The following is a 26659-nucleotide window of genomic DNA, read 5'->3' as shown; positions in this document are numbered from 1 at the left end:
GTGGGAATATAAAATGGTGCAGCTGCTGTGGGAAAGAGTTTGGTAGTCCCCAAAATGTGAAACATAGTTACCATATGACCAAGCAATTCCACTCCTAGGGATATACCAAAGAGAAATGAAAACATATGTCCACATAAGAACTTATACAAAAATGTTCATAGCAGCATGATTCATAATAGTCAAAAAGCAAAGACAATCCAAATGTCCATCAAATGATGGATGGATAAACAAAATATGGTATACCCATACAATGGAATATTATTCAGCTATAAAAAGGAATGAAGTACTGATACATGCCACAACATAGATGCACTTTGAAGACATCATGCTAAGAGAAAGAAGCCAGACACAAAAGGCTACAAATTGCATAATTCTACTTTTATTAAATGTCCAGAATAGGCAAAGTCATACAGTCAAAAGATAGATTAGTGGTTGCCAGGAGACAGCCACTGTGGGAAGGGAGAATGGGGAGTAGCAGCTAATGGGTACAGGGTTTGTTTTTGGGTGATGGGACTGTTCTGGAATTAGATAGTGGTAATGGTTATACAACTTTGTAAAGATACTAAAAACCACTGAATTGTACACTTTCAAAAGTGTAAATTTTATGTTATGTGAATTAGATTTTAATTTTTTTTAATTGCAGGACTGACCCAAAAACATATCTGCTAAAAAAAAAGAAAAGAAAAGCACAAGGACTCAGAATCCATGCCCGTTTGCTTGTCAAGCTCTGTGAGTGGAAATAATAAACAACAGGCTGGCCCCAAACTTAAGTCCTAACCCCAAAGCACCTTCCATCTATCCAGTGCACCAAGCTGTGGAACCCAGCTTATGTCCTGGGACCATCAGCCCTACAGATAAGTATCATACCAGTCCACCAATTCTAAACTACCTAGGATATGCCCACCAGTAAATTAAGTGAATTCAGCCCTTCATCCCATTTGGTTCCGAATAGATGAGTACTGATGTAGCTAAATTATAATACATACCTACTCCCCAGGATAGTTTAGTTCCTTATGTATTCTACCCTATTAATTTTGATGATTTCTGTCACCACTATTCACTCACAGATTATAGAAACCTGAATTTGGGTGAACTTGTCCCACTTCCCTGTCAGCTACTTTAGGGTAGGCATACCATCTTTTTTTTTTTTTTTGAGGTATAGTTGATTTACAATATTATATTAGTTTCAAGTGCACAGCACAGTGATTCAAATTTTTTATAGATTATACTCCATTTATAGTTATTATAAAGTATTGGCTATATTCCGTGTGCTGTATAATGTATCCTTAATTATTTTATACACAGTAGTTTGTACCTCTTAATCCCCTACCCAGACATGCCATCTTGTAAGTCTTTTTATTCTCTGTACCTGCAGTTAGTAGGTGTCTGCTGAAGCAATGAAGGGATGCGTGTATCCATTCACTTAACAATCATAGTCTACCGTGTGCCAAGTATTATTGTACATGCTTGGGACAAAGCTCACTACTCTCATGGAGCTTACTTTCTAGTGAAGAGATATACACAATAAACAAATAATAGTATGACAGAGATTACAGAGAAAATAAAGCAAAGAAAATGGGTATAGGGGATACTGTAAGTGGAGGAAGTTAATCAAGAAAAGACTCACTGATAAAGGGCATTTAAGCAAAAAGCTAAGGAGACCAGGGAGCAGAAGTCTGGAGCAAGAGCACTCCACGCAGAGGGAAGAGCAAGTGCAAAAGCCCTTATACAAGAGCATGCTCGTAATATTTGAGAAAGAGTTAAGAGGCCATTGTGGCTGAACAGAGTGAGCGAGGGCAATGTAGGAAGAGATAAGGTCACAGAGGTAGGGGACGGGACCACCACATTGAGCCACATAAGCTATGCACTGTACAAGTCCAGGACTGTGCAATGAGAAGTTCCTTTTGGGGGAAGGGGGTGGTGCAAGTGTGGGGAGTAGCTGATCATATAAACCCTGAAGGCTATTGTAAAGATTGGGGTTTTTTCCTGAGTAACACAGGAAAATGAGGATTTGAACAGAGATAGGACATGATCTGACTTAAGTTTTTAAAGGACTGTCCTGGTGCCTGTGTAGAAGAGACTTGGCAGGGGTGGATACAGCAAGAGCAGAAGAAGGGAGACCAGTTTGGAGGTCTTTGCAGTAATCCAGAGCAGGAAGTAGAGGTGGAGGTGGTGAGAGTGGTTGAGTTACTTATATATTTTGAAGATGGAATCAACAGCATTTCCTGATAGATATCCCAGGGCTGAGAACATAATAGGCACTAAAAATGTACTTATGAAATGGATGAATTGGATTAGATGTAGAACACAAAAGAAGAGGATTGAAGCATATTCCAAGCGTTTTGGCTTCAACAAAGGATGGAGCATAGGCCTGGAAAGATGGAATTATCATTTCCTGAGATGAACAGATGAATGAATAAGAGACTGGTTAAATGCTATTATATTTGTTGAACTAGTGAAGAAACTAAATGAAATCCATATGGATTCAAATATTATATAAAGAGGAGATATTAAAAATCCGAGTATTTAGTGATCTGCAGAACATGGGTTAAGCAATCTATTATTATAACTTGCGGTTAAGTTGGTGCTAGGAAAATTTTCTGACATTCTGGATTGACTCTCAAGAAAAAATCAACAAGGATGAGCAAGTGGTTGCCACATATTTCTCTATCTTTTCCTCTTATTGCTTCTATATGTGATTTTGTAAGCCCTCTCACATCCTTGCTCTCCCTGACTTGGTTGGGTGGTATGGGAGTAAGGGTTTTTTGCTGTACATTTACATAGTTGCTGCTCCAAAAACCATCCATGTTGGTGTACACTAAATTTAAAACTTATAACTAGTTGGTTTGCATGCATAATAACTTAAATGGTATTGCGTAAAGAAGAGTAAGCCTTCTTTTTAAAAATTTATTTATTTATTATTTATTTATTTATTTTTGACTGCACCGGGTCTTATTGCGGCACATGGGATCTTCGTTGTGGCATGCGGACTTCTTAATTGAAGCATGTGGACTCTTAGTTGTGGCATGCGGACTCTTAGTTGCAGCATGCATGCAGGATCTCATTCCCCGACCAGGGATCGAACCCAGGCCCCCTGCGCTGGGAGCATGGAGTCTTACCCACTGGACCACCAGGGAAGTCCCAGGAGTAAGCCTTCTAATTTCTGCAAATATCTCCATCATTAATCTAAACTAGTCAGGAGGGAGCAAGAGAGGAACTGGGGCTCATCAGGGTTAGGCCAACCCAGAGAATTTTGTCTACCCAGGTTACCAGACTTGAAGTGGGAAATAATAGTCAGTTCCTTCATGCTGCCATACCCTGATGATTTCTGGGTGATGGAGGTTGAGGAAAGCCTAAGAGGAGGGAGAAATGGTGAAGCACAAAATCTCTGCCCCAAAAGGAAGGAACATCTTGCCTTTCCCTAGTCATTCATTGACTACCTATGTTCAATGGCCAGAGCCAATGTTGGGAAAATAGAATATTAAGCTTCTGACCTCAAGGTACTTACACACTTAGTGAAAACAAAAGAGCCAGGGAGAGAAGTGAAGGGCATCTGCCTGTAAAGCCTGATTCGCCTACAGGGGCAGCATCTCTAAGAGGGAGGTAGCTACTTTTTTTTCCCCCTGAAAAATCCAGTTCCCGTTGGTCTGGTAACTGAAGTAACTGGTGAGATTCTCTTCTCCTTAAGGCTCATATATCTTTAACCATACAGGATGAATTAGACATTACCCTGAAATGTTAGGTTTTCAGAGTCCACAAATTATAAATCACATTGAGACACAACCTTTTCCCATAAAGCTCCTTTCTCCTTTGGTGAACAGTACTACATAGGAAGAAGCCTAATACTAGATGTTCTCCCTCATCTAATAGTCACTTCCTTTTTATTCTTCATAAAATCAGAAGGGAATATGAGCCTAGGCAATTCTTAGATTGATATAGTTGAATTAATTCCTATAGAAAACAGCTATATTTATGCAACATCCCTACTTAAATATCTTCAGAATTCCCCAATGCTAATAAAGCCTAGACTCCCTTAGCTTAACAATCAAGATGTACATGTATCCACAGAAACCATGTTAAGGGCTTCCCTGGTGGTGCAGTGGTTGAGAATCTGCCTGCCAATGCAGGGGACATGGGTTTGAGCCCTGGCCGGGGAAGATCCCACATGCCGCGGAGCAGCTAAGCCCATGCGCCAGAACTACTGAGCCTGAGCTCTAGAGCCCGCAAGCCACAAGTACTGAGCCCACGTGCCACAACTACCAAAGCCTGCACACCTAGAGCCCGTGCTCCGCAACAGAGAAGCCACGACAATGAGAAGCCCACTCACCACAACAAAGAGTAGCGCCCGCTCACTGCAACTAGAGAGAGCCCGTGTGCAGCAACGAAGACCCAACACAGCCAATAAATAAATAAATAAATAAGTTTATTTTTAAAAAAAAACATATTAAGTGAGTGACATGCTGGGTATAAGAGACTAGAAAAAATGAGGGGGACTGTGGCAATCAGGAAACCTTAGGTTCCAGTTAAAGGGGTGACAGTTTTTCTGCTCCTGCCAATTATTGCTAAGCAGGAATGTGGGCCATGTGTTCTCTGATCTTTGGGCTTTTCAGAAGTCATAAACTGATAACTTTTAAATTACCCATGTTTTCATTTATGAAATTCAAAAAAAATTTTAATGTTACTTAAGCCAAATAAAACTTGTATGGGGATCAAATTTGCAATCTCTGTTCTAATAACCAACCCTAGCCCAAATACCTAATCTTTTTTGCTCCCATTATCTCACTTCATGAAGTCTTGAACAGGTCCTTGTCTCCCAGGCTCCCATGATTACTCTACGTGCTTTTGCTCTTCTTTCACTCTAGACTACTCTTCCCTAGGAGCTACGTGCTACGTGTTAAAATTCTACTTCTCCCTACACACAAAACCTAAAACTCTTAGAAGAAAACATAGGAGAAAAGCTTCATGACATTGGGTTTGGCAATGATTTCTTGGAAATGACACCAAAAGCATAGGCAACAAAGAACACAATCAACAGAGTGAAAAGGCAACTTACAGAAAGAAAACATTTGCAAATCACATATCTAATAAGGGATTAATATCCAGAATATATAAAGAACTCCCATAACTCAATAACAACAACAACAACAACTGATAGAAAGTGGGCAAAAGGCTTGAACAGACATGTTTCTACAGTAGATATTACAATAACCAACAAGCTTGTAAAAAGACACTCAAAATCACTAATCATTAGGAAAACGCAAATCAAAACCACAATGATATATCACCTCATACCCATCAGGGTGGCTACTATCAAACAGAAAACAACAAGTATTGGTAAGGATGTGGAGAAATTAGAACTCTTATGCACTGTTGGTTGGAATGTAAAATGGTGGCCACTATGGAAAACAATATTTCTTCAAAACATTAAAAATAGAATTACCATGTGATCCAGCAATTCCACTTCTGGTGTATATTCAAAAGATTGAAAGCAGGGTCTTGAAGAGATATTTGTACACCAGTGTGTCACAGCAACATTATTTATGATAGCCAAAAGGTGGAAGCAACCCAAGTGTCCATCAACAGATAAATAAGTAAAATGTGGTACATATAATGCAATATTATTCATCCTTAAAAAGGAAGGAAATTCTGATACATGATACAACATGGATGAACCTTGAGGATACTATGCTAAGTGAAATATTCAAGTCACAAATACTGTATGATTCTACTTATATGAGGTTCCTAGAGTAGTCAAATTCATAGAAACAGAAGGTAGAATGGTGGTCATTAACTTCATTTTAAGTCTTGGTAGCCCCTAACATAGTAGGCCCTAATTAAATATTTGTTTAATTTGTAAATTAAACCTTCCCTTTCTTTCCTCTATATCCCTAGCCAGAATGAAAGGTAATATACCAAGTTTGGACAGACTAGGGAAAAGTCAAATTATGCACATAATAAATAAAAACCCCAGAGCAGGAATAGAAAATCTCTAGAATTGCAGCTAACAAGTGAAGCCTGAAACAACTTGGGGGGCTCAAGCTAAGCCTTTGCTGCCAGAGGTATCTGTGCTTAGCCATCATGAAGACTAGAGACACTCCTAACTTCTGTGCTTAGATGATTTAAATACTGTGAGACCTGTCAGATCTTGAAAATTTCTGATTAAAACAATTATAATACTTTCCTTAATTGCTCTTTTAAAATCACTCTTTTCGATAACACTATAGACTAAAACCTGTGAGAGTTTGATTTTTCCCTCTTTCTGGATGTAAACAATGAAATGGTTCCTAATCAGCATTCAACCAAGGGAACTGGGTAAAATTTTTTACTTCAACAACTTTCAATTCACCAATGTTTAACATGAAAATATATTAATACAGAATTTTTTTTAAAACTTCCCCTTCCCCGAAATCCAATCAGTGTCAAAATATTCTGATTCTGTAACTCATACCCACACATAACCTGAGGGTGCCGAATGAACCACATTGAAATCACAGTTACTCTAAAGCTGGAAGGAGCTTGTGGGTCATTCTTACCTGGACCTGAGCCTGAGAAGTGAATGAGGTCACAGTTGTGTGATGGAACAAACCCTTTATTGGATTCTTGATCTGACTGAAGCCCAGAAGTTGTAAAGTAGCACCACTTAGAAGTAGGTAAATATCCAGATTTTGTAGGAATCTACAAGGAGTCCTTTTTTTTTTTAATCTATCATCTCAGTGAGAGATTGAAGGTACTTTTTTAAAGTAATGATTATTTTGAGCCATGAGGATGATTTCACAGCACCTTTCAACTGCCTACATTGTTGAGCCTCTCCGGAGTTCCCAGCTCTGTGGTAGGTTTCCAGATTTTGAGCACATGTAATTGAGTTGTTTAGAAGCAACAGTTTTCCAGAGTCTGAGGTAAAGACTTAGGAAAATTGACTGAACTCTAACCAAACATTCAGAGACTTTTTCTTCATGGTTTAATAGTGTATGATTGTCTGCTGTTCCTAAGTCAGCAACCCAGTTTTCTTTTCAGTGAACTACTTAATACACTCTATATATTAAAAAGATAATTAGAGGACTTCCCTCGTGGCACAGTGGTTAAGAACCCGCCTGCCAGTGCAGGAGACACGGGTTCGAGCCCTAGGCCGGGAAGATCCCACATGCTGCAGAGCAACTAAGCCCATGTGCCACAACTACTGAGCCTGTGCTCTAGAGCCCGCGAGCCACAACTACTGAGCCCACGTGCCATAACTACTGAGCCCACGTGCCATAACTACTGAGCCCATGCGCCACAACTACTGAGCCTGCGCTCTAGAGCCCACGAGCCACAACTACTGAGCTCGCGCACCATAACTACTGAGCCAGTGCGCCACAACTGCTTAAGCCCATGTGCTTAGAGCCTGTGCTCCGCAACAAGAGAAGCCACCGCAATGAGAAGCCCGCGCACCGCAACAAAGAGTAGCCCCCGCTCGCCGCAACTAGCGAAAGCCCGCGTGCAGCAACGAAGACCCAATGCAGCCAAAAATAAATAAATATATATAAATAAATAAATTTATATTAAAAAAGATAATTAGAGAGATAAGACCAACAATAAAAGGGAGAAGCCCTACCAACCCAGCTTCTGGTCCATAGGTTCTGATTCTTAAACTATGCAGAAGTAGAAAGGAAGGACTAGGGAGTCCTTAGTGGTTAATAGTCCATTCAGGGAGATTTAAGGTAGCAAAGCAGCATTATATCCCACCCCTATTCTTATTTTTAAAAAAGACCAGTGGGTTCATAAGAACTGATAGGGCAGGGGTGGACCTCCCAGAAGGAAACCCTGGGAAAATCTACTTACTACCAGGCAGCTATCCAAGATATAAACAATTAGGTAAATATTTTGCAAATGCTATAACATTTTATTCTCTGTCAATTATGAGATGAAAAACACTTTTTAAAAATAAATTTTGTCTTTAAATAACTTTTTCTACATATTTGCAGAATGCTTTACCATTTATTTTTATATAGGATCAGAATGATACTATTTGCAGGAGGAGCAATGGCAAGAAGTTTCGCTTAGAGATCTTGGGATAGTAAAGGGACCCGCCCACATGGCCTTCTAACTTTGCACATACCTCTAACTTGCATTTGCACATATTTCCATTCCATGAGGCCCTGCACTTCAAACTCCAGGTCTCGAGCTGGGAAAGTTGTAAAAGAATATAAACAAATTAATCTGTCATTTGATCCTTAACTGTATCTTCTGAATTCCAGACAGAGTTACTGGCCACATGGCAGTTTCTGATATTAAAGCAAAACTTAAACTGAATCCTTCAACAAAAGTACCCAACTTCCATGGCAAGAGGTAAGTAATGAATTTATTAAGGTGATCAATATATTAAGATAAAGAATTATTAAGGTGATGAATATATTAAATACTCATAAAGGCTATAATGAAACAAGTTAGAATGTTCTTCAAATATCTATTGTGTGATAAAGTTAATTATAAAACAAAACATCTGAATTGAAGATAAAGATTTTTTTATGAAAAGAAAGATATATATATATACTTTTTGATTAGAGAAACAAAGAGCTCTCCTTCCTATTCTCCCAAATGAGAGGCTATTTTTGTGTGAGGGGACAGAATACCCCAGATGAAGAAGGTTGTCAGAAGGCTAAAGGAGTTGTCAGTTACACATTAAGACATTTCAAGTGCCAGTTTAAAGGAGAATAAACTTAGAGGATCATAAACCCCTAAGAGTCAGAATATAGAGAAAGAGTATGTAGCTCAAAAATGGCCAGTAAAATGAAATCTGATAAATTAGCTATGACTAACCTTGAGCTAAAATTGGGAAGGGAGGTTTGCCTGTGACATTAACAATAGCTTTTTCTCAATCTGATAACTACAAATTCCAATAAACAGTAGCCACTAATGACTGAAAATGAAAGCCTGATGTAAATTTTATCAGATCATAAGAAGAAAAGCCTCTCTCTTCTCTCACAATTATCCATTTTCTTTGCCACTTTGAGAGTATTTCTCCTAGTGTCCTTGACTATGCCATTCTACAGGAATATATTACGGACTTTTTTATCAGGTTGTGGGTAAGACAACCTTATAGCAGCCAAATCCCTTGATCTCATTGTTCCCTTACCCTTCATCACGAACTATCTTTTGAAGTAGTGACTTCCTTGTCACTGAAAGTAGTCAAGCAAAGACTAGATAATACCACATGTAGAGGGAATTCCTACATGAGATGAGAGGCTAGACTGGGTTCATTCCAAATCTAAAGTTCTCTGAACCTTTGAAACACTGTAAAATAAAAAAACTATTTCCCATGTTTGATCCAAGATAAGATTTGAAATTCTGCCATGAGTATGATTTTTTAAACGTAGCTAATAAAGAACTTACATTGCCTGGGCTTCTACTTTCTTCTTGCTTCTTGAGAACTTCATATTTCTCCATCCACTGCATCTTTTATATCATGAAAAAGAAATCTGTTTATATTTAAAAATACAACGAATATAAAATAACCAATCTGAGTAAAGGCATCAAGTTGGTAATGAAAAGCAAACACTAGAAGATATCAATGTTAGTAAAAGCTGAGAAAAATAAGACCAATTAGATCAAATTCCGTGTCAGAACAATTGAGAATGGTGCATTTCACCTCCTATTTTACCAGGTCCTCTTTAAAAATGGGCTGAATCTAGTAGACACTGTAGAGGATACTAAATTCATAAACTATAATTTTTTTATTTAACTACCATGTTTAGTATTTCTTATAGTTTTACTTTTTTAATTGCTCCTTGTAAAAGCACAAAAACTAAGAGATGACATTTCTTAAAACTTTTAGTTCTACTAGTATCAAAACTAAATGTATTTTAAATAAAATTAATCCATAAAATTACGTCATTATAAATTTACTATTAAATTACCATATTATAAGTAAACCCAGTTTTGCATAATACATTTTTATGTTCCTAAACTAAAAAATTGCTGCAGATATATACAAAATATCCCCAAAGTATTAATATTTTCCTCTTTTTCCAGATTTTACTTTCCTGAGGAAATAAAAGGTCACCTAGGGTTCCAAACTTTCCAGAACTTTTCTCTCTTGATGAGAGATAGATAGATATGGTTGATATAGAGACATCGAGACAGAGAGAGAGAGAGAGGGAGAGAGAGAGAAAGAGATCGATCTACCACTCTCTCTCTCTCTCATATGCAGGTAAAAATACGATTTGGCAAAGTTGTAAAATAAATGTGAATACAAAATTTCACTATAAGTATATTCACCATAAGATTATTTAAACTAGTTAAAAATTTGAAACAACTTATATTTCTAACAATAGGAATAGTGTGAGGCTTATTATCTTCAACTTTGGCAACAAATAAACCTGGATTTGAATCCCAGGGCTTCCAGTTATTAGCTGTGTGACTCAGGAAAAGTTATTTAATCCCTCTGAGCCTCAGTTTCCTCTTTTGTAACATAGGAGAAATCAGATTTTTTAAGGGGGTAAGGTTGATGGGCAAGTATAGGGGAGAGGTGGACCTCTGTGGCCAACATCACTGTCCATCCTGTAGCTATTGGCAATTGACAGTAACAGGGCCCTTAGGTGGTGTGACTCTGGATGTATTTTGATGCTTACAGTCACTCCCGTCAGCAGAAACTGATGAAGGGAACTAATATTTACTGGTTTCAATAAGTATCTCTTTTCTCAGGGATAAAGATTTACCAGGACCACTGCCAAGCCAATTACAGCACAAAGAAAGGAAGTTGAGCCCTTCACAAATGCGAGGTAATGAGACCCATCCCAAAATGAAAGCATAAACAAAAGCCCCTTAATATATCTGATCATTTTTTTTCTCTAAGGGAGATCTGGGATTTCAAGGGTTGTCTACAGAACTCTGTTATTTAAAAGCAAAAAAAATCTATATTTTATGATACAATGTCTAATTTGTGGGAAGGAAGGTGGATTAGTTTTTTTAATATTTATTTATTTATTTATTGGCTGTGCCAAGTCTTAGTTGCGGCACGTGGGATCTTCATTGCGGCAGGCGGGATCTTTAGTTGCAGCATGTGGGATCTTTAGTTGTGGCATGCAGACTTCTTAGTTGCAGCATGAGGACCCTTAGTTGCCACATGCATGCGGGAACTAGTTCTCCGACCAGGGATCGAACCTGGGCCCCCTGCATTGGGAGCGTGGAGTCTTACCCACTGGACCACCAGGGAAGTCCTGGGGGATTACTTTCAAATAGACATCTTCAAGAATTTAGACAGTCCTGGCCAAATATTTTTATTCAAAGGAGAACTTGTGGTGTGGAGAAGAAAAAATACAAGGTCAAATAGAAATTAAGTAACAAAGCAGTATCAACACAACTAAAGTCCCAGGATTTCTCATAGAAAAAAATTATAATGATAAAATGAGCTACCCTCGCTACAGTTCATTCATCCAAACAACAAATACTTACTTAAAGCCAACAGTGTACTAGGTAAAACACAGGTCAGACATGTTCCCTGCCCTAATAGGAAGTCTTACAGGGAAGACAGTTAAACCATGCATTTGTTGATTGAACCATTTAAATTACAACATGACACAAGTTATGATAGGGAAAGTATAGAGATAAAGGAGCATAAAAGAAAGTGTTGTAACTTAGTCTCAGTAAGGATAGGAGGGAAGTCCCAGAGAAGGCTAAATAATGAGTAAATCAGACAAAGAGCACAGAAGGGAGTGTTCTGGGTAGAAAGAGTGGAATCTGCAAAGGCCCAGAGAAAAGGGAAAACATGACACACTAGAAAAACTAAAAAAAAAAAATCAAGCATGGCTGTGTTTGGGTTCTGAGAAGGTTAATGCTTCACCCCTCCAAGTTTGGAACCAACTAAGAAATTCCTCCAAGAGACAGGAATCAAAAAAACACCTTTATTGCTGGGAAAGCTGGTTTGGGAACCACAAAAGATTGTCAGGATCAGCACTTCATTTTTCACTGTAAAATTGAACTAAATGCCTTGATAATAACAATTTATGGCTTTATAAAACTTCAAGGTTTCTGAAGTACATTAATATACATTAGTGCTTTAAGGGTACCCACTATTTGTTTTAATCAGGTATTGTTATACATACAGACATAGAAACAACTGTCCTGGAAGAAGTATTTTATTCTCAGAGATCCCTAAAAGTAAGAGACACAGCACACCATGAAGAGGCAAACAGGGAAGCACCAGAGTCAGTCCAAACGCAAAGGGCAGAGGGAAGTGGGCAAGAGCCTTAGTTTGGTTTCTGCAGGAAGGAATAGACAAGGCAGGATAAGCAGGTTTAGGATTGGCTAGTTAAATTATTTCAGTGAGCTCTGGGTTTCAGGGCTGTCCCTAGTTGTCTGATACCTGGCCCTGCAGTGATTAGGACAGAGGAACAGTAGCCCAGAGTTTAAGAGCCTAAGATAGTTGGTGACTGGGGATATGGTCTCTGGATTGGTTGGTTTGTATATGAAGAACATGCTCACAGGCAAGTCTTTTACTATCTCTAGGAACTGGCTGGTTATGGGAGGGGCAGGCCCTCCAGGATCAGCAAGGCCCCAGATATCAAAGCATCAAATACAGAAACTAGAAAATATGGTTGTCATGAGGATTAAGCACTATGAGAGGTTAATTTGTTCATTTTACAAATATTTATTGAACACCTCCAAATCCCCAGCATCTGCTACCATCCTCACTCTCAGTTGATATCCTTGCTTCCTACCCCTTTATAATCAGAGAATTCTGATTCTGCAATCAGAATAGAACTTCCACAGACTCCCACTTCCATATCTACCCCCACCAGCATCTGTACCCACAAACTCTGCCCTCCTCCCTCTTCCACAAATGAACTTTATACTTTTATCTAAAGTCAATCCTTCCATTGTGGACTAGATCACATCTCCTCTCTCAAATTCAAAGATATGACCAAAGAAACTGTGCCCCCCGCTTCAACACCAATTTTTTTCACTCTCTATTATATCATTCCTATTATCATACAAATTTACTATTATTTCCCCTAAGAAATATACTGTGACCTCATTTCCTCCTCCAGCTACTACACAATTTCTTTGCTCCTCTTTGCAGAAAAATTCCCCGAAAGAGGTGTCTATACTCATTGTCTCCAAAACTATTTTTCCCATTCCTAGATATTTACACATTCTTGTTTTCTTCCTACCTCACTGGTCACTCCTCAGTCTCTTTTGCTAGTTTCTCCCTTTCTCCTGATTCCTCTTAATGTTAGACCACCCCAGAGCTCAGTCCTTGATCCTCTTCTCTTCTTCATCCCACTCACACATGTGGTGATTTCATCTAGTCTTAGGCTTTAAATACCTATATGCCAACAATTCCCAAATGTATATGTCCAGCCAGGTCTCTCTCCCCAGCTCCAGACTCATATCTAACTGCCTACCTGACATCTCCAATTGTATGTCTAATAGACACCTCAAACTCAACATGTCAAAAACTGAACTCCTGGGAAATTCCCTGGCAGTCCAGTGGTTAGGACTCCACGCTGCTGCTGCCAGGGGCCCAGGTTCAGGGAACTAAGATTCTGCAAGCCACATGGCGTGGCCAAAAAAAAAAAAACTGAACTCCTAATATGTTCCTCTTACTCTTTTTTTTTTTATTGTAGTAAAGTATACATAACATAAAAATTACAATTTTAACCATTTTTAAGAGTTCACACAGATCAGTGGCATTAAATATGTTCACATTGTCCTCTAACCATCACTATCATCCACCTCCAGAACTTTTTCATCATCCCAAACTGAACCTCCAGACCCATTAACCAGTAACTCCCCATCCTCCCCTCCCCTCAGCCTCTTCTAAAATTTGACCTACCCATAGCCTTCCCCATCTCAGATAATGGTATTTCATCCTTCCACTTGTTCTGGAAAAACTCTGGAGTCATCCTTGACTCTTCGTTCTCACCCTACCTATAAATCCATCAGGAGGGACTTCTCTGGTGGCACAGTGGTTAACAATCCGCCTGCCAACTCAGGGGACACAGGTTCGAGCCCTGGTCAGGGAAGATCCCACATGCTGTGGAGCACCTAAGCCCGTGCACCACAACTACTGAGACTGCGCTCTAGAGCCTGCAAGCCACAACTACTGAGCCCGCGTGCCACAATTACTGAAGCCCACATGCCTAGAGCCCGTGCTCCACAGCAAGAGAAGCCACCAGAATGAGAAGCCCGCCCACCACAACGAAGAGTAGCCCCCTCTCGCAGCAACTAGAGAAAGCCTGCGTGCAGCAACAAAGACCCAATGCAGCCAAAAATAAAAATAAATAAATAAATAGATAAATGAAGAAATGTGTATTTAAAAAAATAAATAAATAAAATAAATCCATCAGGAAATCTCATTGGCTCTACCTTTAAAATATATCAAGATTTATACGACCTCTACTGCTACAACCCTGGTCTAAAGCACTGTTATTGCTCACCCACGATAGCCTCCTACCTGAGGCTAGTCTCCCTGCTTCTACCCAAATCCTTACAAAAGTCTGTTCTAACAATAGCCACAGTGATCCTGTTAAAATATGTCAGGTCGGGGAGAGGGAGGCGCTGACCTATGTAACTCTGAAAACGACATTTTGACTAGAAACTGTAAGACTGAACACAAAAGGAGCTATACATAAACAACACACAATATACTCTAATTAGTAAAGTTGTTTCTCATAGGGGTATAGATTAACAATTCTGAAACTGTTGTACATGTATACGACGATTGAATAAATAAGTGACTCAGTGGTGGATGGTGGGAGCCAGGTTTCTCTCTGTTGGAGTAGGAAGTTTCAGATAAACAAGGGGAGAAGGCTAAAGTGAAGCAGTGGAACTGGATTAGAGTGAGACATCAGTGTGAACTCATGTTTAACTTAATATGGATGCAGATGGTAGATCAAGAAATAATATGATATGTGTGTATACATGGGTTAGTATATGTGCATATATTTCCTAGCTCTGTTTGCTGAGAGGACTTAAAAGCACTGACACCCCCAGATCTTGACTTCCAATGTCAGTCTCCTATCAAAGAATCAGAGTTCCTTGGATAAATGGCTGATTCTAGGGCTTTGGCAGAGAATATACAAAATGAACCTGGAATATTTTGCAGTGCCAGAAAGTAAGGAGATGCTCAAAATACAAAAGGACAAGAGCATGTCAAAGACATACAGAAATGAACCTGAAAGAGCTCACAACAGCCAAAGCTGGAATAATTTGAACAACAAAAATAAATAGAATAGTATTGGATTATAACTCAAAGTATAAAATAAATATCGATAAGTCCCTAGTGATAGAAATAAATGATTGAATTTTTTTTTTTTTTTTTGGCTGTGTTGGGTCTTCGTTGCTGCATGCGGGCTTTCTCCAGTTGTATCAAGCAGGGGCTACTATTTGTTGCGGTGCACGGGCTTTTCATTGCGGTGGCTTCTCTTGTTGTGGAGCTTGGGCTCTAGGCGCACGGGCTTCAGTAGTTGTGGCACGTGGGCTCAGTAGTTGTGGAGCACGGGCTTAGCTGCTCCATGGCATGTGGGATCTTCCTGGACCAGGGCTCGAACCCGTGTGCCCTGCATTGGCAGGCGGATTCTTAACCACTGCGCCACCAGGGAAGTCCCATGATTGAATTTTTTAAAAGAAGAAGAGACAAATCTCTCTTACAAGAGAATTCCAAATAATGTATGTAGATATTACCTCTTCCAGGAGGTAGAGCTTAATTCCCCATTCCCCTGAGCCCTCTGTCCCTTGAGTCTGGACTACCCTTAGCAACTTGCTTCCAAAGAGTAGAATATGAAAAAGGAAGGAAGGAAGTTCACAGTGGAAAAATCTGACAAACACTACCTCAGCCAGTTAATCAAGGTTGCCATCACCAGTGATAAGTCATGTTGATAGCCTTAATATAATGATGATAACACCACTTCAGTTCTGTGGTCTTCCTCCCCAAAACCCATAATCTCAGGCTAACCATGAGAAGAACATCAGAAAAACCCAAATTGAAGGACTTCTACAAAGTACCTGAACAACACTCCTCAAAACTGACAAGGGCGGGACTTCCCTGGTGGCGCAGTGGCTAAGCATCCTCCTGCCAATGCAGGGAACACAGGTTAGATCCCTGGTCCGGAAAGATCCCACATGCCACGGAGCAACTAAGCCCGCAAGCCATAACTACTGAGCCCGCGCACCACTACTACTGAAGCCCACGCGCCTAGAGCCCGTGCTCCGCAACAAGAGAAGCCACCACAATGAGAAGCCCGCACACCTCAAGGAAGAGTAGGCCCTGTTCGCTGCAACTAGAGAAAGCACGCGCGCAGCAACGAAGACCCAACGCAGCCAAAAAACCCCCAAAAAACGAACAAAAACTAGTAAGGGTATCAGAAAAAAAGGAAAGTCAGATAAACTGTTATACAGAAGAGGTTAAAAAAACATGATGACTAATTGTAATATGGTGTCCTGGATGGGATCTTGGACAGAAAAAGGGTGTAGGGAAAAACCAGTAAAATCCGAATAATGTCTGCCGTTTAGTTAATAGTACTACACCAATGTTGGCTTCTTTGATGTGACAAATGTACCTTAGTAATGTAAAATGTTAATGTTATGGGAAACTGGGTGAGGGAACTCTCTGTTCTATCTTTGCAACTACATCTAAAACCAATCTGAAATAAAATTTAAAATAAAATTTAAAACATAACCACGCACATATTACCTCTCTGACCTCTCCTACTCCTTTCCTCTTGCTCACTCTGCTCCAGCCACGCTAGCATCCTTGCTGTTCCTGGAGCATGCCGGGCCCATTCCCTTTACGGCCTTTGTGCTCTAGCTCTTCCCTCTGCCTAGTCCTCTCTTCTTCCAGATATCCACTCTCTCACCTTTCAAGTTTTTGCTCAAATCTTACATTTTAATACAAGCAACCTATCCTTCAATTCCTAGAAATCCCAACCCCCCCCCAACCCTGTATTACTTTTTCTCTTTTTCCATAGCACTTACCACCTTCTAACCTTCTAACATGCTCTCTGTCTTACCTATTTATTACATTTATATAAGGGCAGAATTTTTGTCTGTTTAGTGCACTAATGTATCCTAGGTGCTTACAGCAGCACCTGGCACATACAAGGCATGCAATAAAAATTTGTTGATTAAGCTGCATGAATGCCTACTACATGGCCAGAAATACTGGGAGAAAAAAAGAAACACATCAGAGATAGTTCCAGCCCTAGAGAAGACAGCCTTATATCAAGGGAGAAGGATGTTAACTTTTCACACAAATATAAGACAGGTATCTTATTTCTATAGAATTAATCATTCTTATACACAGAGATGCTAAAATTTGAATGTGATATGAAATGTTTTATACTGGTACCATTTGGGAGAATACCTTGTTCTGGATTCACCTCTTCATTTACTAATTTTAGAAAATACATGTCTAACTTTGGCTCCAGTTAATGCCTTGAGTATTTCTTTAAAAAAACTTTGAGGGCTTCCCTGGTGGTGCAGTGGTTGAGAATCTGCCTGCCAATGCAGGGGACACGGGTTTGAGCCCTGGTCTGGGAGGATCCCACATGCCGCAGAGCAACTAGGCCCGTGAGCCACAACTACTGAGCCTGTGCATCTGGAGCCTGTGCTCCGCAACAAGAGAGGCCGCGATAGTGAGAGGCCCGCGCACCGCGATGAAGAGTGGCCCCTGCTTGCCTCAACCAGAGAAAGCCCTCGCACAGAAACGAAGACCCAACACAGCCAAAAATTAAATAAATAAATAAACAAATAATAAAATTTAAAACAAAACAAAACAAAAAACTTTGAGTCTGTACAAAACATTCAGACCTCACAGATGGATAGTCAGAAGTCAGGTGGGCTCACCTGGTCCCTCGTCTCTGGGTCTTACAAGGCTGAAATGAAGGTGTTGACCAGCTTGGCCTTTTATCTGGGGGCTCTGGAGGAGAATCTGCTTCTGAGCTTGTTCAAATTTTTGGCAGAATGCAGTTCCTTGTAGTATAGGGCTGAGGTCCCACTTCCTTGCTGGCTGTCAGCCGGGAGCCTCTCTCAGACCTTTAAGGCTGCCTGCATTCCACATCACATGCCCTCTCCATCTTCAAACCAGCAACAATGAGTCAAGTCCTTCTCCTGCTTTGAATCTCTCACTTCATCTGCCACATCTCTCTTGCTTCATAAGGGACTCATTCAGATAATCCAGGGTAATCTACCTTAATTACATCTGCAAAATCCCCTTTGTCATGTAAAGTAATACATTCACAGGTTCCAGGAATTAGGGTATGAACATCCTTCAAGAGCCATTTTGCCTACATATTTGCTTTTCCACCAATTAGTTTATTCTAGTTCAAATCTCATGGAAGGACACTGTCCTTTATAAGAAATGTCTACTAAATACTCAAATTTCTCTAAATAGTTTTTCAGAACATGACCTCCAGTCAATGGTAATATCTGTTCTAGTTCCATAAGAATATGTATTTATTCTTAAATAACTGTCCTAACCTAATTCCATTTCCCCAGCCTTCCAAGATGCCTACAACTTCTTTAACAAGGATAAAACTGGCTGTATTGATTTACATGGAATGATGTGCACTTTAGCTAAGTTGGGAATGAATCTAACCAAGCATGATGTCTATAATGAACTAAGATGTGCTGATATTGATCGTGAGTACTTTGACTTGTCATTATTTTTTTCATAAAAAATTTTTATAAATATATATTTTTTATCAGACTACATAAACATGAGAAGTAAACCTCATTCATTTGCCAAAAGCACATATATGTGTTTCTCTTTAAAGTTATCGGTGTACAAGTTATGAAATCAAATTAATGCTACAAAATGGGCTAGTCTTTGAAAAAGCCTGTGTGGAAACGAAAAGTGACTGTCATATTTAATATCAAATTCAGATTACTTGTCCTAATGTACATTTTGGAGGGTGCCTTGAAATAACAGATACAAAGGCATTGACAATTTCAAAAATAACCTGTTACTGTTACCCAAAAACTGGCTTCGCCTCTTGGTGGGTGTTGAGCGAAAAGACACAACCAAGCCAAAGAGCAGAAGGAAGGATTTATTACTTGCAACAAGTAAGGAGAACGCTGGGGATCTTTCCCAAAGCAGTGTCTCCCCAAACAGCAAAAATGGGAAGGTTTTAAGCCAAGGGTGCATGCATATTCATGAAGGGGCTGGAGCAGAGGAGAATTCAGCATAGAATTGGGGCAAAGGTCGACAGATCCAGGCTCTAGTTGATTGAGGTTATGAGGGTCAGCAAAGGTCAGCAGCATCATTCCTTAGGCTCTAGGTATTCTGGTAAAGGTTGAGTGCTCAAGGCGGTTTGGATCCTGCAAAACAGCTCAAGAATGTGCTTCAGGCTAATCTCAACTTCAAAACAGAACTGGGAGTCTTTACAACTGATATATTATTTCCAATATGGTTAAGTTATTTTCCTGGCCTGGTAATACCAGTTTGTTCTTACATTCTTTGTTCCTTTAAAATCATTAACTATGAGGCGTATTCTTCTGCAAGGACAAGCACTGTGGCCAGGCTTAGATGACAAAATGGCTTAGGCCTAAAATGGCTTCTCATGTCAAGAAAGTTATGCCTAGTTTTCTTCCTCTGGGACCCCCTACCCTATCTGCCTACATTGCCAAGGAAATCCAAGCCCTTTGTTTCTGTTTGAATCATTTTAGTACAAATCTTCCTTCCATCATTAGAGCCCACCTATATTGAATCTTAAATGCCACAGCATTTTTATTGATATTTTTAAAGCATATAGGTAATGTGTTCTTTGAATATACTGATTTAGTGACTAGTAGCCCAAGCTGGTATGTTGTGTGGAATATATATTCAGCACAGTACCTCATCTCACTTCTCCTCACCCACCTGCCAGTGCCCCATTCAATCAGCAGCATCCCATGTGTGTCAGTCACCATTTAATTAAAGTGTCACTTGTTTCCACGAACTCTACCCAAATTTTTATTCTTTCATTGAAACATAAACACTCTAATAGCACTCGCTATCCTTTAATTTTAGAGGAAACAGGGTAAAACTCTGGCATATTCTAATAATAGAAATATAGAGGTGGGAGTGAAGTGGGAAGGTAAATATATCCTTGTTCTGAGCTTTAGATTTCTGTTGCAGGAGATGGGAAGGTGAATTTCTCAGACTTTATAAAGGTGCTAACAGATAACAACCGCTTCCTTAAGGCTGTGGGTGAGTAGAGATATTGCTTAATAGATAGCAGATGGTTAGTTGCAATTCATGGCACTGTAAAGATTATTCATTTAGGTCTCCAATCAGGAAGGTGTAGTCTGGGATGTGATTTACTTTTGTACTGCTTCTCTAAAACAAAATTTGCTAAGGAAATTGATACAGTTTTAGAATTTTAACTTAAATGCATCAAGTCCTTCTGCAGAAGATACTGCTTTTTGGACTCCAATGAGAACACTCAGGCAGTGGTATAGAAAATTTTGGTCACCTTTTATAGTACTTTAATTCTTTACCAGTACCTGTGCTACTTTGGGAGGTACTCCTCCTACAGAAGAAAAAATATCTTTTTAGAAAAAGAAAAATGCTCTCTCTCTCAGGCAGATTTGGGTATAGATAATTCACCTTCCTGAAAAATATCTTCCTCACCCTGGTGAAGCCTCTGCCCTCGGTGTGAGGGCTGGACAGTCTGCTGGAGGTTCGAGAGCATGTTCTCACACAAGGGTATAATGAAGTGGAGGTACTCAAATTATTGCTGTTAGTCCTCTAACAGTTTGTTTATGAATTTAACAAGCTGCCTTGGAAAATCTAACCCTATTCATATCTTGTCTTCTAGGATGAATGCATTCCAAATTCCAAATATTGTATACAGTTTTGAAAAATATATCCTTTCATAAGCTATGAACTGTTTTAGTATAAACAGAAGTTACTGTTTCAAGTATCACTATAGTAACAAGGGTTTGCCTGCACACCAGAAATATGTTAATCAACAATTCCTTTACAGAGAAGAACAGAACAATAGTCCTTAACACATAATTCATGTTTATGTTAAATGTATTACTGTATTTACTTAGAAGTCACTGAACTAAAAGTATTTCATTTAAAATTCCATGATTATTTTGTCTGTTCAGTAATCAAAATGACCTTTTTACCAAATAGAACAGACTTCGGATGTTTTTCTATAATTCTCTGTTCTTGACTTGGTATTAATATTGTATATACAGTAATACAACTGTCACTTTAATCCTTTTTATGATAGAGTTTTTTTCAGAAGGCATTTTGAATTTTTTTTTCCCTCCACAGTTCCAGAAACGGAGAACTGTTTAGATTTAGCTGGCAACCCAGGGATCCTATTGTTTGAAATCCTATCAAAGCTTGTAGAGACTTCAGCCTTACCCAGAAAGGCTATAATGGAAATAGTAAGGTAGGTGGCAAAGAAAGAACAAAAACGACCTTCTCGGCAGCATTTATGAGGATATTAACAAGGCAGCCACCTCTCCCTAACATCCTACTCCATGGATCTGCTCCAAAACAAAGGAGAAGGTGTATAGGCAAATAAATAGTCATGTGCCACAACATGAGACCGTATTCCTTCATCCTCACTGCACTGCCTAGTTCTGAAATTGCAAGGTTGATTCAGACGATCTCAGTGCCCCATGAAAGCCTAAGACAGCCAAAAAAGTTCAGCTTCTCCTACCCTAGGCTAGAGAATCCCAGAGGAATGAGACTTTTCCAGGAATGATTTTGGGTGAGCTTGGAAATCTAGTTTGAATACAAGATACTCCCATTCACACTGGATCTACCAGGGGCTGTCAAAAGGTTCTTTGGGATGAGGTACAGCAATTTCATACTTCCCAAAGTAGTCTTTGGACTGGAGCAGAGCCAGAATTAGACTTGAGAATAGAGGATAAGGAAACATTCTCACACCCAAATGTGTTTATTCCAGCAAATATCACTAAAGATACATTTCCTCAATCTATGTCTATCATTGTATTACAAAAATTAAATGTTTCTGTTATCAGTCTTTTCAACTCTTACTCTCTCAAAGCATTCTACTATCCCACTTAGAGAGACTTAAAAATACAGAATGCCACCAACAATGTAAAATATCTTTCTGCTCCTCAACAGGTAATCTCTTTACACTATCCTACACCTAGGTCAGATGTGGAACAGAGGGTGCACAACATTCTACACTTCATTCCAAGTCAAATACATGTATTAAATGCCTGCTGTTGGTACACAAATTTGGCACATTCCTTAACCATTCAGCCTCAGTTTCCTCATCTATAAAATGAGAATAATAATACCCATAACACAATTATAGGGAAATTGTGAGGATATGTGATAATGCAGGTAAAGTGCTCAGCACATCATAGGAGCTCAATAAATGTTAGCTATTATTATTATGTGAAAGTAACTAGAATAAGTATAGAATACACACATTATTTATTATTAATCCTCACCTACTGATATGCCCTATCATCCCCACTTTACAGATTAAAAAAGCTAAAGCACAGGTCAGTTAAGTAACCTGCCCAAAGGGGTAGGGGTGCCTAGATTTTAGCACAAACTGTCTGGTTCCAGAAACCATGCTCTTTTCCACCTCCTTGTATTGCTGCTTATATCCAGTAAGTGCTCAGGAAATGTTAGCAGATGTTGGTGTTTTTATTGTTATTATGGTTATGGTAGTTACTTATCATATACCTGGTTCCTGAGGAGATCAGGCAGAAGTATTTAACAGGTGGCATTTGCATTTAAGGAGCTTAAAATATAAATGGAAAGAAGGGACTTCCCTCGTGGCACAGTGGTTAAGGATCCTCCTGCCAATGCAGGGGACACAGGTTCGATCCCTGGTCCAGGAAGATCCCACATGCCGTGGAGCAACTAAGCCCGTGCACCACAACTACTGAGCCTGCGCTCTAGAGCCCACAAGCTGCAACTACTGAAGCCCGCGTACCTAGAGCCTGTGCTCCACAAAGAGAGAAGCCACCACAATGAGAAGCCCACACATCGCAACAAAGAGTAGCCCCCACTCGCTGCAACTAGAGAAGGCCCGTATGCAACAACAAAGACCCAACGCAGCCAAATAAATAATTAATTAATTAATTTTTAAAAAAATCTTCCAACAAACAAAAGTCCAGGACTAGATGGCTTCAGAGGGGAATTCTATCAAACACTTAGAGAAGAGCTAACACCCATCCTTCTCAAACTCTTCCAAAAAACTGCAGAGGAAGGAACACTCCCAAACTCATTCTACAAGGCCACCATCACCCTGATACCAAAACCAGACAGAGATACTACAAAAAAAGAAAATCACAGGCCAATATCACTGATGAATATAGATGCAAAAATCCTCAACAAAATACTAGAAAACAGAATCCAACAACACATTAAAAGGATCATACACCACGATCAAGTGGGATTTATCCCAGGGATGCAAGGATTCTTCAATATACGCAAATCAATCAATGTGATACACCATATTAACAAAGTGAAGAATAAAAATCATATGATCATCTCAATAGATGCAGAAAAATCTTTTGACAAAATTCAACACCCATTTATGATAAAAACTCTCCAGAAAGTGGGCATAGAGGGAACCTACCTCAACATCATAAAGGCCATATATGACAAACCCACAGCAAACATCATTCTCAATGGTGAAAAACTGAAAGCATTTCCTCTAAGATCAGGAACGAGACAAGGATGCCCACTCTCGCCACTATTATTCAACATAGTTTTGGAAGTCCTAGCCATGGCAATCAGAGAAGAAAAAGAAATAAAAGGAATACAAATTGGAAAAGAAGAAGTAAAACTGTCACTGTTTGCAGATGACATGATACAATACATAGAGAATCCTAAAGATGCCACCAGAAAACTACTAGAACTAATCAATGATTTTGGTAAAGTTGCAGGATGCAAAATTAATGCACAGAAATCTCTTGCATTCCTATACGCTAACAACAAAAGATCAGAAAGAGAAATTAAGGAAACAATCCTATTCACCATTGCAACAAAAAGAATAAAATACCTAGCAATAAACCTACCTAAGGAGGTAAAAGACCTGTACTCAGAAAACTATAAGACACTGATGAAAGAAATTAAAGATGACACAAACAGATGGAGAGATATACCATGTTCTTGGATTGGAAGAATCAATATTATGAAAATGACTATACTACCCAAAGCAGTCTATAGATTCAATGCAATCCCTGTCAAATTACCAGTGGCATTTTTTACAGAACTAGAATAAAAATCTTAAAATTTGTATGGAGACACAAAAGACCCCGAATAGCCAAAGCAATCTTGAGGGAAAAAAATGGAGCTGGAGGAATCAGACTGGCTGACTTCAGACTATACTACAAAGCTACAGTAATCAAGACGATATGGTACTGGCACAAAAACAGAAATATAGATCAATGGAACAGGATAGAAAGCCCAGAGATAAACCCACACACCTATGGTCAATGAATCTATGACAAAGGAGGCAAGGATATGCAATGGAGAAAAGACAGTCTCTTCAATAAGTGGTGCTGGGAAAACTGGACAGCTACATGTAAAAGAATGAAATTAGAACACTCCCTAACACCATACACAAAAATAAACTCAAAATGGAATAAAGACCTAAGCATAAGACCAGACACTATAAAACTCTTGGAGGAAAACATATTCAGAACACTCTGTTACATAAATCACAGCAATATCTTTTTTGACCCAACTCCTAGAGTAATGGAAATAAGAACAAAAATGAACAAATGGGACCTAATGAAACTTAAAAGCTTTTGAACAGCAAAGGAAACTACAAACAAGATGAAAAGACAACCCTCAGAATGGGAGAAAATATTTGCAAATGAATCAATGGACAAAGGATTAATCTCCAAAATATATTAACAGTTCATGCAGCTCAATATTAAAAAAAACAAACAACCCAATGAAAACATGGGCAGAAGAGCTAAATAGACATTTTTCCAAAGAAGACATACAGATGGCCAAGAAGCACATGAAAAGCTGCTCAACATCGCTAATCATTAGAGAAATGCAAATCAAAACTACAATGAGGTATCACCTCACACCAGTTAGAATGGGCATCATCAGAAAATCTACAAACAACAAATGCTGGAACTTTGTTATAGAGCAGAAACTAACACACCATTGCAGAGCAATTATACTCCAATAAAGATGTTAAGAAAGTTTAAAAAAAAATTCTGGAGAGGGTGTGGAGAAAAAGTAACCCTCTTGCACTATTGGTGGGAATGTAAATTGATACAACCACTATGGAGAACAGTATGGAGGTTCCTTAAAAAACTAAAAATAGGGGCTTCCCTGGTGGCACAATGGTTGAGAATCCGCCTGCCAATGCAGGGGACATGGGTTCGAGCCCTGGTCTGGGAAGATCCCACATGCCATGGAGCAACTAGGCCCGTGAGCCACAACTACTTAGCCTGTGCGTCTGGAGCCTGTGCTCAGCAACAAGAGAGGCCCGCGCACCACGATGAAGAGTGGCCCCCGCTTGCCACAACTAGAGAAAGCCCTCGCACAGAAACGAAGACCCAACACAGCCAAAAATAAATAAATAATTTAAAAAAACAAAAACTAAAACTAAAAATAGAATTACCATATGACCCAGCAATCCCACTACTGGGCATATACCCAGAGAAAACCGTAATTCAAAAAGACACATGCACCCCAATGTTCATTGCATCACCAGGTCATGGAAGCAACCTAAATGCCCATAGACAGATGAATGGATAAAGAAGATGTGGTACATATACACAATGGAGTATTACTCAGCCATAAAAAGAAACGAAATTGGGTCACTTGTAGAGACATGGATGGATCTAGAGACTGTCATACAGATTGAAGACAGAAAGAGAAAAACAAATATCGTATATTAATGCATATATGTGGAATCTAGAAAAATGGCACAGATGAACCGGTTTGCACTGCAGAAATAGAGACACAGATGTAGAGAACAAACGTATGGACACCAAGGGGGGAAAGTGGCGGGGGGGTGGTGGTGGTGGGATGAATTGGGAGATTGGAATTGACATACATACACTAATATGTATAAAATAGATAACTAATAAGAACCTGCTGTATAAAAAATAAATAAAGTAAAATTCAAAAATTCAAAAAAAAGTGTTTACTCTCACTCTTAAGTATGAATAGACATCCAAGGATCAAGAGATATTTAAGGAAAACCTGTGTTACTAAAGAAAGATTAAAACAGGAGGAAAGGAAGGGAGGGAGGGAGGAAAGAAAACAGTTATAAATATAACCTGGTATATAATCATCAAACAAAGATTAGAGTCTCAGGGAAGGGAGAGACTCTATACCACGCCAGCAGTTTTCTAACTTGGGCACTCATCATTATCACCTGGAGCGATTGTCAAAACACATCGCTGAGCCCCAGGGTTTCTGATTCAGGAGTTTTGTGTGAGACCCAAGAATTTGTATTTCTAACAAGTTCCCAGTGCTGCTGCTGCTGCTGATTTGAGGACCACACGCAGAGCCATAGAGTCTGCAGAGAATACTCTGAAGGAAAGGAAAGGTGAGCCTTAAAGAACCTAGTAGGAAGTAAATTACACTGAGAGAAACGACTATTATTCTATATTCAGAGGCGAGTGAGAACATTGTGAGTGGATGGGTTCAAGGCTAGGGAAGGACCCTAGTTTGTGGCTCAATATCAAAACAAACAAACAAACAACCCGATCAAAA

General features: G+C 39.3%; 1 protein-coding gene across 2 annotated transcripts in view; it reads left to right on the top strand.

The window, feature by feature from the left end:
- The first annotated feature begins 687 nt into the window (after positions 1–687).
- EFCAB3 (EF-hand calcium binding domain 3) overlaps positions 688–26659 on the top strand; it is a 40272-nt gene continuing 14300 nt past the window's right edge. The window contains exons 1-6 of one of the 2 annotated variants that reach the window (XM_036837191.1): positions 688–729; positions 8235–8325; positions 10681–10757; positions 18475–18618; positions 20096–20167; positions 21245–21365. In XM_036837191.1, coding sequence (XP_036693086.1) covers positions 8252–8325; positions 10681–10757; positions 18475–18618; positions 20096–20167; positions 21245–21365 — 488 coding nt within the window. In that variant the 5' untranslated portion in view covers positions 688–729; positions 8235–8251. Of the gene's footprint in view, positions 1125–8234; positions 8326–10680; positions 10758–18474; positions 18619–20095; positions 20168–21244; positions 21366–26659 lie in introns of both variants that reach the window. The other variant, XM_036837190.1, reaches the window with a different exon arrangement.

Source organism: Balaenoptera musculus, chromosome 20, assembly GCF_009873245.2.
Source record: "Balaenoptera musculus isolate JJ_BM4_2016_0621 chromosome 20, mBalMus1.pri.v3, whole genome shotgun sequence".
Lineage (NCBI taxonomy): Eukaryota > Metazoa > Chordata > Mammalia > Artiodactyla > Balaenopteridae > Balaenoptera > Balaenoptera musculus.
Note: the sequence above shows the minus strand (reverse complement) of the source record. Positions and strands in the feature narration are given on the sequence as shown.